Source organism: Vicia villosa, linkage group LG4 (genome assembly GCF_029867415.1).
Source record: "Vicia villosa cultivar HV-30 ecotype Madison, WI linkage group LG4, Vvil1.0, whole genome shotgun sequence".
Lineage (NCBI taxonomy): Eukaryota > Viridiplantae > Streptophyta > Magnoliopsida > Fabales > Fabaceae > Vicia > Vicia villosa.
In genome coordinates this window covers 49,372,412-49,385,261 of record NC_081183.1, presented here as the reverse complement: position 1 = coordinate 49,385,261, position 12,850 = coordinate 49,372,412, and the positions used below count along the sequence as shown (strand labels likewise).

The window sequence follows — 12,850 nt, the reverse complement described above, 5'->3', positions numbered from 1 at the left end:
CGTACATTCCAAATCACTTTCCAGGTCATGGACATTCAAGCTGCTTATAGCTGTCTGTTAGGACGACCATGGATCCATGAAGCAGGGGCAGTAACTTCTACGCTCCATCAAAAGTTAAAATTTGTAACAAATGGAAAATTGGTAACGATAAGTGGAGAACAAGCCTTGATGGTGAGTCATTTATCCAATTTCTCTTTCATCAGTGCTGATGATGTGGAAGGAACTCAGTTCCAAGGTCTCTCTTTAGAAGACGAATCTTCCAAGAAGAAAGCATCGATCTCTTCTTACAAAGAGGCAGTAAAAGTAGTGAAAGATGGAACTACCACTGGCTGGGGGCAAGTTGTGATCCCTACCAAGAATGAAACTAGAGCAGGTCTCGGATGTTCACCAACATTCTCAAACTGCACTAAGAAGGATGAAACCCTTCGTCCGATCAAAGAAACATTCATTAGTGGAGGATTCCTTAACCCAATTCCTCAAGAGGTTAATGTCCTTATTGAAGAATGCGTCGAAGAAGGTCTACCTGATCCTGAAGAAGAATGGAAATGTTATCTCAATGACTCAGGATACATATCTCAGGAAGAACCACATCCTCCTTCAGAGAAATCCAAAGGCAATGAAACTGAACCTGTTCCTGCAGAAATCTGGGACACCTTGGGACAACCAAGTGGAAAATTTGATTATATGGTGAAATATACTGCACCTGAAAGTTACAAGATTGCGATTGAGGATATCCAACCAACTGGATGGGGAGATTCCTTTGAATATAATAGTCAACCAGAAGAGGCTTATCAGCCCTGTCAATTTTCTCAGCAGCCTGAAATTACTGAAGATTTCGGCTTCAACGCATCTGCCAAGGTTGATAATCCTGAAGATGGTTATTATCACATAAATGCCATTTTTGAAGATGAAGGGGAAGATGATCCCGCAACTGACTCAGAAAGTGTCGCTGACAATGAGTCTCTTCATCCTGAAGACTGGGAAATACATCCTGAAAATTCTGAAGATTGTGACTCATCTTATGCTCTTCAAGAAGTAGAAGAAGACCGTTTCAACTCTACAAAGAACAAGGGTGACAAACCAGGACCTTCAAATCCTGCTCGACCAGCAGTCAATGTCAATACTGAAGATCACTCTGGGGAGAATTTTCCTGAATACATAATACACAGAGGAGTTCGTTGCTACTGGAAAGCTGTCGACGTTCCGAATGTTGTTCGCCGCTCAAAGTAATCACTTCGCTGTTATTTTGACCTCCTGCCTTGCCCAAAGCAGAGAGATGTTTTATAGGGCTTTGCTTTTAAATGTTCCGCCCAAATAACTTTGTGTATAGGGCTTTGTTTTAAAAGTTTCCCTCTTTGTCCCGCCCAAGACAAATGAGTTTGTGTTTAGGGCTTTGTTTCAAAAATGAATCATAAATAAAGTGTCATTTTGAATTCCCTACATTATATGTTTTATTTTTGCTTTTTTTTCTGGAAATGGTAATCCTAAAAAACCAAAAAATAAAAAAAAAAAACTTTTCAAAAAAATCTGCATACACTCTTGCATTCATAAATTTTCTGAAATAAATATAAATCACATGTGCAGATTTACTATTGATAAACCCATTGAATGCAATAACCCTATGCCCTCTCCCAACTTTGAGTTTCCTGTGTTCGAAGCCGAAGAAGAGGAAGAAGAGGAGATCCCGGACGAGATCTCTCGATTACTTAAGCACGAGGAAAGAGCCATTCTGCCTCACAAAGAGCCTTTAGAAAAGATCAACTTGGGTTCTGAAGAAGACAAAAAAGAAGTGACCATTGGATCGCTGCTTGATGCTGATGTCAAGAGTAAGTTGACAGACCTTCTCAAAGAATATGTTGACGTGTTTGCCTGGTCCTACCAAGACATGCCTGGGTTGGATACCAATATTGTTCAGCATTACTTGCCATTGAAGCCAGAATGTCCGCCGGTTAAGCAGAAATTGCGAAGGACTCACCCTGATATGGCTAACAAGATCAAAGTGGAAGTTCAAAAGCAACTCGACGCAGGTTTTCTTGTCACCTCTGAGTATCCTCAATGGTTGGCCAACATAGTGCCAGTTCCGAAGAAAGATGGCAAAGTCAGAATGTGTGTTGACTACCGTGACTTGAACAAGGCCAGTCCAAAAGATGACTTTCCATTACCACATATCGACATGTTGGTTGATAACACCGCTAAGTTCAACGTCTTTTCCTTCATGGACGGGTTCTCCGGTTATAATCAGATCAAGATGGCTCCTGAAGACATGGAGAAGACATCTTTCATCACCCCATGGGGTACCTTTTGCTACAAAGTGATGCCGTTTGGATTAAAGAATGCAGGCGCAACTTACCAAAGGGCAATGACTACTCTCTTTCATGACATGATGCATAAAGAAATTGAAGTTTATGTGGACGACATGATAGCCAAGTCCAGCACAGAAGAAGAACATATTGAATACCTTTTGAAGTTGTTTCAACGACTAAGGAAATATCAGCTTCGCTTGAATCCTAACAAATGTACTTTTGGGGTTAGATCTGGAAAACTCTTGGGTTTCATTGTCAGCCAAAGAGGTATTGAAGTAGATCCCGACAAAGTCAGAGCTATTCAAGAGATGCCTGCACCAAAAACTGAAAAGCAAGTAAGAGGATTTCTCGGACGATTGAACTATATCTCCAGATTTATCTCTCAAATGACTGCTACTTGTGGGCCAATTTTCAAGCTTCTCCGCAAAGATCAAGGGGTTGTATGGACTGAAGATTGCCAGAAAGCGTTCGACAGTATCAAGGAGTACCTGTTAGAACCACCAATATTGATTCCTCCAGTTGAAGGAAGACCATTAATCATGTACCTTACCGTGTTGGAAGAATCCATGGGTTGTATGCTTGGACAGCAAGATGAAACCGGTAAGAAGGAGCATGCCATCTATTACCTGAGTAAGAAATTCACAGACTGTGAGTCTCGTTACTCCATGCTCGAAAAAACATGTTGTGCTTTGGCTTGGGCTTCAAAACGTCTCCGCCAATACATGATCAACAATACTACTTGGTTAATCTCCAAAATGGATCCGATCAAGTACGTCTTTGAAAAGCCCGCCTTAACAGGAAGGATTGCCCGATGGCAAATGCTGTTATCTGAATATGACATTGAGTACCGTGCTCAAAAAGCGGTTAAAGGAAGCATTCTCGCCGATCATTTGGCGCATCAACCAATTAATGAATATCAATCTCTCAAGTTTGACTTTCCTGATGAAGATGTCTTGTACTTGAAGATGAAAGATTGTGACGAACCGTTACCTGAAGAAGGTCCTGAACCCGGATCAAGATGGGGCCTAATTTTTGATGGAGCAGTAAACGCTTTTGGCAATGGAATTGGGGCAATCATCATCACTCCCAAGGGTACTCATATCCCGTTCTCCGCCAGATTGCTATTTGAGTGCACCAACAACATCGCAGAATATGAAGCTTGTATCATGGGTCTCGAAGAAGCCATTGACTTAAGGATCAAAATCCTAGACATATATGGAGATTCAGCCCTCGTGATCAACCAAATCAAAGACAAGTGGGAAACTTACCACCCTGGCTTGATTCCTTACAGAGATTATGCAAGACGTCTGTTGACTTTCTTCAACAAGGTTGAATTGCATCATATACCTCGAGATCAGAATCGAATGGCAGACGCCTTGGCTACTTTATCTTCCATGTTCAAAGTCAATCATTGGAACGATATGCCTACAGTCAGAATTACGCGCCTTGAAAGGCCCGCCTATGTGTTTGCAACTGAAGCAGTCATCGATGATAAACCGTGGTTCCACGATATCAAACGCTTCCTTCAAACTCAAGAGTACCCGCTTGGGGCATCAAACAAAGACAAGAAGACTCTAAGGAGACTTTCTGGCAGTTTCTTCCTGAACGGAGACGTGCTATACAAAAGAAACTTCGACATGGTTTTGCTCAGATGCGTGGACAGACACGAAGCAGACATGTTAATGCATGAAGTGCATGAAGGGTCCTTTGGAACTCATTCAAATGGGCATGCAATGTCCAAAAAGATCTTAAGAGCAGGATACTATTGGTTGACAATGGAATCTGACTGTTACAAACACGTGAAGAGATGTCACAAGTGCCAGATCTACGCAGATAAGATCCATGTACCGCCGACTCTACTCAACGTTCTCTCATCTCCGTGGCCTTTCTCCATGTGGGGTATCGACATGATTGGAATGATCGAACCAAAAGCTTCAAACGGTCATCGTTTCATCTTGGTAGCAATTGATTACTTCACCAAATGGGTCGAAGCAGCATCTTACGCCAATGTTACAAGACAAGTGGTTGTGAGGTTTATCAAGAATAACATCATTTGCCGATATGGTATTCCCAGCAAGATCATTACTGACAATGGTTCGAACTTGAATAACAAGATGATGAAAGAATTGTGTGAGGAATTCAAGATTGAGCATCATAACTCTTCTCCTTACAGACCAAAAATGAACGGCGCCGTTGAAGCTGCTAACAAGAACATTAAGAAGATCGTCCAGAAAATGGTCGTCACTTACAAAGACTGGCATGAAATGTTGCCATTTGCTTTACATGGGTACCGTACTTCAGTGCGTACTTCAACAGGGGCAACTCCCTTTTCTCTAGTATACGGCATGGAAGCTGTGCTCCCCGTAGAAGTTGAAATACCATCAATGAGAGTCCTCATGGAGACTAAGTTATCAGAGGCTGAATGGTGTCAAAGCAGATACGATCAGTTGAACTTAATCGAAGAAAAACGTATGACTGCTCTATGCCATGGACAGTTATACCAAGCAAGGATGAAACAAGCCTTCAACAAAAAGGTTCGACCTCGTGAATTTCGAGAAGGCGACCTCGTGCTTAAAAAGATCTTGTCTTTTCAACCAGATTCTAGGGGCAAATGGTCTCCTAATTACGAAGGCCCGTATGTTGTCCAAAGAACATTTTCTGGCGGCGCCATGACTCTTGCAACCATGGATGGTGATGAACTCCCATATCCTGTGAATGCTGATGCAGTCAAGAAATACTTTGTCTAAAAAATACAAAAGAACAGCTCGGTAAGTCGAAAACCCGCAAAGGGCGACTTAGGCAAAAATGAGCGTCTCGGTGGACTGAAAACCCGAAAGGGCGGTCCAGGCAAAAATTAGAGACAATAAACAGAAAAAAATTCATCCTGGTAGATTGAAAACCTGAAAAGGCAATCTAGGCAAAAATTAGGGATTTATGACAAAGTAACTGCATCAGTCTGTACTTCGTCACCTGAGGAGTCTTTTTCCATCAAAGGATCTTCGATCAAATCATTATCAATCTGAAGCGACAAGCACAGTTGGAACTCAAAGTTGTTAAGGGGATAGTGGTTATTGCTTTCAATGTAGCCTTTTCCGCATAATTACCATTTCCAACTTTTGTAAATACTCCATGGAATCACGCCTTTAGCTGATTTCCATCCTATTAAATAAATTTGAGCCTTGTGCCCATTTGTTTGCAATCTCTAATTTCTTTTAGCTTGCAAAATGACGCTTTAATTGTGTTATTCACTTTTGAAAAAAAAAGAAAAAAAGTTTTAAATGAATTTACTTCACTTTTCTTTTTCAAAATAAAAGCGAAACTTTCCTTTGAGTGGTGAACAACCGAAGGAACATCAACAGCTATCTCCATAGGATGAATCAAAGATTATGATAGGAAAAGCTCTTCTATCCCCAGTGAAGAAGCTCTTCTATCCCCAGTAAAGAAGGTCTTTTATCCCCAGTGACGAAGATTTTCCATCTCCAGTGAAGAAGCTCTTCCATCTCAATGAGAAAAGATGCTTGTCTTCCCCAGAGAAGTTTAAAGCACGCAACACCATTCATCACCCGTGTTATCTACACCGTGTTGAAGAACATTTGCCAAGTATCTGGTTGTATTGCGACGTCGGTCCCTCTCCAGTATATACTCTTTGTCTGTCAGTATCGTCAGCATGCATGCTACATTCATGACATTCATCATTCATACATATTTGCATCATTTATGCATTCTTGCATTTTTCAATGTTTGCTTTAAAATCACTTGTTTAGGATATATTTATCCTCAAAAAGAAGAAAAAAGAAAGAAAAGAAAGAAAAACAAATATGGGCGTGTCATCTCTCCAAGTAGGTTGTCACCCATAAGCAGAAAGAACATCTTCTTTTCTCCAGTTCCCCACTGAGATCATTCCTCGTGGAAGAAGGTTGCTTTAGTTTCTCCTTTCAAAACAAAGGAGGAGATCCCCAGTTGAGTTCATTCCTCATGGGTGCAAAGTCTTGTTTGACTATTTCTTTCCAATTCATTCTTGGTTAGAACCCTGTCTTTACCAAAGATTCAAATTCCGATTCCTCAAACAGAGTCGTGAAAAACAGACAATAAGCAATAGCCTCATCTTCTGAGCAGCTCATGTCTCTTCCGAAAGTTTTCTTTTCCTCTCAAGGAAATCAATCATGAAGATCATTTGACGATCAGGGTCTTATTACTATTCACAAGGCTGAATAACCAGTAATTTCCCTAACAAAGTCTCCAGAATCATTTTATCACTTGGCTGATAATTGATCATGTCTTCAAAACCGCTATCACAAGGCTGGTAGTCGGTAACCTTTTGTTCTGGTTATATTATTTAACATGTCTATCACAATGCTGATAGTCGGTAATATTAACCAAACCTTTGAAACTCTTTTTACCTTGTCAAGTCTATCACCATGCTGATAGTCGGTAACACAGTTTCATACCTTTCACCTTCGCATTATTAAACAAGTCTATCCCCATGCTGATAGTCGATAATGTCGATTGGTAAGTTTTTTACAAAGCTATCATTCCCCGGTGAAGCATACACTTGCTTTCCCAAAAAAGAAAAATGGATTCTCTTCCTTAAAACGGATTGAGACATCCTTCCCAATCTCTTTTCCCCAGTGGAGTCAGTTCTTGATATTCCCTCGGTAAAGATATCCTTGCATCATTCGCAATTTTGGTATCTTAGGTCCAAAATTTGCGTCTTCTGATATTTAAGTCTCTTCCACCCTATCAAAACGAAGATTTTCAATCTTCATATCTCAGGTTGAAGAAACTTAAATAGGGGCATCTGTCATACCCCAATTTTTGACCTAAGATACCACCTCATATCATTTGCATATGCATCATTTGCATCTCTAACAAATTGCATAGCTTGTGTTTGTTACTTGTGACTCAGCAGGGATTTAATCAAGAAATCACTCATCAGTACAAGTAACAATCAATTAGGGTTTTGTTCTCCCTTCATCTCCAAAGAACTATCTTCATCAACAATCAACATTTGGTCCTCAGAGATTCACTTCAACAAACTCAACAGCTTTGAATCGACTGAATTAGGGTTTTGACTGAAGATAGCATACTCCTGACTTTTGCTCAGAGATTGACCTAATGACTTGGGACATGACCTCAAGACCCCAAGTGCATCATTTTGACCTAATCCATTGGCTCAGAACATCTCCTATACAAAGATTGATCAGACAAATCCTCAGATCAGGGTTTTGAACTATCAGGGACTGAAATCAGGGATCACCTTTGGGAAACCCTAAAAATCCTCAGGAAGTCAATCAAAGATTACAATCATCTTCAAATAATCCCTATAACAATATACAATGGAAATTACATCTCAATTCAAGATCCACAGTCATCAATTTCATCAGATCGACAATTAGGGTTTTTTGACCTAATTCACTAAACCACTGACTTTTTAATCAGGACATGGTGTCATAACTCAAATCATGGCTCAATATCCTCTAATACCTCAATATGATCCATTCATACTATTCATTTGGTGAGGATAGCCTGTTTCATTTGAAATCTCCAGAAACGCGATTCGTCTGAAAAAAGTCAACTGTACAAGATCACCATTGACTTTTGGGGAATTTTGGTCAACCATGACTTTTGAAGTTTTGAATCATCAATATATGATATATGAAGTCATTTGATCAAGAAAAATCAAGAAAATCAATCAAGAATCAAAAGTCAAAAGTTTGACTTTTCATACTTAGAAAAATTTCTAAGTGTTTTTCAATGGTTTTTTCCAAACTTTGGAAGGGAATTTCTCAAAATTTCACCTACAAACTGAAAAAAACTTCCAACATGAAAGTTGTAGATTTTGATCCAATAAACAACTTTGACACATATAAATTTTTTCCATAAGATCAACCATTTAAGAGATATGGTGCTTCAAAGTTGGTACTTTTTGAAAATTTCACTTAAAACTTCATTTTCTTCAAAGTTCATGGATCTTTTTCACCCATTTCCTTAAAGGTCTTGAAGAAACTTTCAACTAGGGTTTTGAAGTGTGTAACATGAGCTTTCCAAAATGTCCAAGAGCATGAAAAAATATGGAGCATAACTATGGTTTTGAATTATGCATTTAGTGATCATTTTCACTTGAATTTTCACCATTTTTCACTAAGTTTCAAGACTACATGACCTATAATTCAAGTGATGACACACCAAAGCAATGATTGAGAGATATTTTCTGGTTTAAGATCAGATAGGAAAGGGATAAGAAGCTTGGCCAAAATAACCATGGTTTAGTTACTTTAACCATTTGCATTTAATGTGAAAGATTCCATTTTATCTCTTAAGCCAAATCATCACTTCTTGAAGCAACTTGCAAAGCTTTGTATTCAGAAACCTTGGCCTATAAATAGAGGTCCTTACCACATTCAAATTCACACCAAAACCTCACAATTATAGGTTTTCTCTCTTCTTTCTTGAATTGCAAGTTTCATAGTTTTCAAAGAGGTAGAAAACTCAACCTCCAAACCCTTTGAGTTATGGCCAAAGTGATGGTTCTAACATCTCATAAACATCAAATATGATGTGTTTGATCCACTCACACACCCCAAAAACACCTAAATCTCAGAATCACTACCTCACTTCCCAAATATGCATAACACTAGCCTTATCATGCCAAAATCAAATCCAGGCCATTTCTGTCCAAACTATCACTTCTAACACCTTCCATATACTTCATATGAATGATCCAAGTACTCACATATGATCTGTAACCTCATAATCTTCAAATTCGATTCACACTCCAAGGTTATGCAGGTCGGGTACCACAGCTTAGCACAGATGAATTCAGATGGTTCCAAGCATCCAAACATGTTCCATAAGGTCCACTGAAGGTGTTCAGATCAAGAAACAACATCTGGAAGCCCTCCTTTGCAAAATTCAATCTCCAGCTTGGTCGTTTTTAAGGTAAGTGTCATACCCCAAGTTTTGACCTAAGATACCACCTCATATCATCTGCATATGCATCATTTGCATCTCTAACAAATTGCATAGCTTGTGTTTGCTACTTGTGACTCAGCAGGATTTAATCAGGAAATCACTCATCAATACAAGTAACAATCAATTAGGGTTTTGTTCTCCCTTCATTTCAAATGAATCATCTTCATCAACAATTAACATTTGGTCCTCAGAGATTCATTTCAACAAGCTCAAAGACTTTGAATCGACTGAATTAGGGTTTTGACTGAAGACAGCATACTCTTGACTTTTGCTCAGAATTTGACCTAATGGCTTGGGACATGATATCAAGACCTCAAGTGCATCATTTTGACCTAATCCATTGGCTCATAACATCTCCTACACAAGGATTGATCAGACAAATCCTCAGATTAGGGTTTTGAACTATCAGGGACTAAAATCAGGGATCACATTTGGGAAACCCTAAAAACCCCCAGGAAGTCAATCAAAGGTTTCAATCATCCTCAAATAATCCCTATGACAATATCCAATGAAGATTGTGTCTCAATTCAAGATCCACAGTCATCAATTTCATCAGGTCGACAATTAGGGTTTTTGACCTAATTCACTGAACAACTGACTTTTTAATCAGGACATGGTGCCACAACTCAAACCATGGCTCAATATCCTCTAATGCTTCAATGTGATCCATTCATACCATTCATTTGATGAGGGTAGCCTGTTTCATTTGAAATCTCCAGAAACGCGATTCATCTGAAAAAGTCAACTGTACAAGATCACCATTGACTTTTGGGGAATTTTGGTCAACCATGACTTTTGAAGTTTTGAATCATCAATATATGATATATGAAGTCATTTGATCAAGAAAAATCAAGAAAATCAATCAAGAATCAAAAAGTCAAAGTTTGACTTTTCATACTTAGAAATTTTTCTAAGTGTTTTTCATGGTTTTTTCCAAACTTTGAAAGGGAATTTCTCAAAATTTCACCTACAAACTGAAAAAAACTTCCAACATGAAAGTTGTAGATTTTGATCCAATAAACAACTTTGACACATATAAATTTTTTCCATAAGATCAACCATTTAAGAGATATGGTGCTTCAAAGTTGGTACTTTTTGAAAGTTTCACTTGAAATCTCATTTTCTTCAAAGTTCATGGATCTTTTTCACCCACTTCCTTAAGGATCTTGAAGAAACTTTCAACTAAGCTTTTGAAGTGTGTAACATGAGCTTTCCAAAATGTCCAAGAGCATGAAAAAATATGGAGTGTAGCTATGGTTTTGAATTATGCATTTAGTGATCATTTTCACTTGAATTTTCACCATTTTTCACTAAGTTTCAAGACTACATGACCTATAATTCAAGCAATGATGCAAAAAAGCAATGATTGAATGATATTTTTCTGATTTGAGATCAGAATGGAAAGAGATAAGAAGCTTAGAGAAATAACCATGGTTAAGTCACTTTAACCATTTTGCATTAAATGGTAAGATTCCTTTCTATCTCCAAATGCCAAATCATCATTCTTGAAGCCACTTGCAAGAGCTCTCCATTCAGAATCCTTGGCCTATAAATAGAGGTTCAAATCATCTTCAAATTCACACCAAAACCTCACAATTATAGGTTTTCTCCCTTCTTTCTTAAGTTGCAAGTTTCAAGTTTCAAAGTGAGGTAGAAATCCCAACCTCCAAACCTTTGAATTTCTGGCCAAAGTGATGGTTCTAACAACTCATAAACATCATATGGGATGTGTTTGAACCACTCACCCACCCCAAAAACACCTAAATCTCAGAATCACTCTTCAACCACCATGTTTGCATAAAGAGAGCCTTATCATGCCAAAATCAAATCCAGGCCATTTCTGTCCAAACTATCACTTCTAACACCTTCCATATACTTCATATGAATGATCCAAACACTCACATATGACCTGTAACATCTCCATCTTCAAATTCGATTCATACTTGAAGCAACTGCAGTTCAGGTTCCATAGCTTAGCTCAGGTGAATTCAAACTGTTCCAAGCATTCAAACATGTTCCATAAGGTCCATTGATGCTGTCCAGATCAAGAAACAACATCTGTAACACCTCCAGGCACGATTTCAATTTCCAGTTTGGCCGTTTTTGAAGGTAAGCCACATGAACTTCAAACTCTATCATACATGCATCATAAATGAAAAACTGCCATACTATCTTGTTTCTGCACATGCATAGATCATTAACCCTCAATCAATTGCCAATTATCTTGCACAAACACGATTTCAGATTGAATTAGGGAATTAGGGTTCTTCATGTTCATCAGAAAATTAATGATCTTAGAGTGAAAATAAATGGAATTAAATGGTACCATCATGTTCCTCGTCCAAAATCGAGCAAGATAGGCTATTCACTTGATCAAAACAATCCAGTTTTCAGAATTTTCAAATTTGAATTGGGTTTGTGTTCTTGGCGCCATATTTTTGAAACTGAAATTTGGAAATTGATTCAAAATATATTTTAATTCGTTGCAAGTATTAACAGACCACGCGCGTGGTCCAGTTGGCTAAGTTTTTGAATGGTAACCTCAAGGTCACGAGTTCAACACTCCAAGGGACCAAACCTTCTTTTTTAGCACTATTTTTCTTTCATTTTTTTACAAACTTCATCTAATTATTTAACTAACCAAATCAATTCATTTTCTCTTCATTTTTTACACACCTCTTATTTAATATGTATATTTTGACAATATCAAAAAAAAATCACAAAAAATATTTATTTGATACATTTTTAATTGGTTTTAAAATGACTTGTTTTTAAGAAATTTTAATACTTTTAAATATTATTTTTCATTTGATTTTCAAATTTAATCACTTGTAAATATCTTTTGAAGCAAACCCTAATCATCTAAATGTTAATTGAAGACAATCTTCTTGTTTATCTCGATTAAATTGATTTCTTTCAAAATTCAAATCGTTTTAAAAACGAGCGATCCCGATTCCTTTTCAAAAACGGTAAACCATTTCTTTTTGATTTTCAAAGGAAACTATTGATTAAATCTTTTTAATTGATCAATTGATTTTCAAAACGATGTGGGGCCTCTCGAATATTAGAGAGTATAAGTCCCTTTCGTCTTTCTTTGTACAGTTTTTGTTTTAACAGAAAACTTTTTTCCAAATAAACTTCCAAACAGTTTTTTTAACAAACAAATCTTTCAACTCTTTTTTAAACCATCCACCATGTTTTATGAAAATAAAACATGGGCCTCTCGAATATTAGAGAGTATAAGTCCCTTTCCTTTTCTTTATACAGTTTTTCTTTGTACAGAAAACTCTTTCAAAACAAATCTTCAAACCGTTTTTTTTAAACAACGCGTCTGTAAATAAACAGTCAACCATGTTTTGTAAATAAAACACGGGCCTCCACGTAGGTATAAGTCCCAAGCCCTTTTGTACATACCCATTCCAGTACATGAAATTAGGTATTTCATTGTACGCCTTTTGTACATATCTCAATCAGTTTGATTTTTAACTTTGAATAACAAACCAAAAATGAAGGTTTCTTTAAATCTTCCCAAAAAATATACTACGGGCCTCCATGTAGGTATAAGTCCCAAGCCC

General features: G+C 37.8%; 1 protein-coding gene across 1 annotated transcript; it reads left to right on the top strand.

Moving 5' to 3' along the window:
• Nucleotides 1-2,740: 2,740 nt before the first annotated feature.
• LOC131599153 (uncharacterized) lies at nucleotides 2,741-3,973 on the top strand (the record flags this gene model as incomplete). Its single annotated transcript, XM_058871610.1, has 1 exon — nucleotides 2,741-3,973. A coding segment is annotated over one exon (1,233 nt), but the record flags the coding sequence as incomplete, so codon positions are not given.
• Between the last annotated feature and the right edge of the window lie 8,877 nt (nucleotides 3,974-12,850).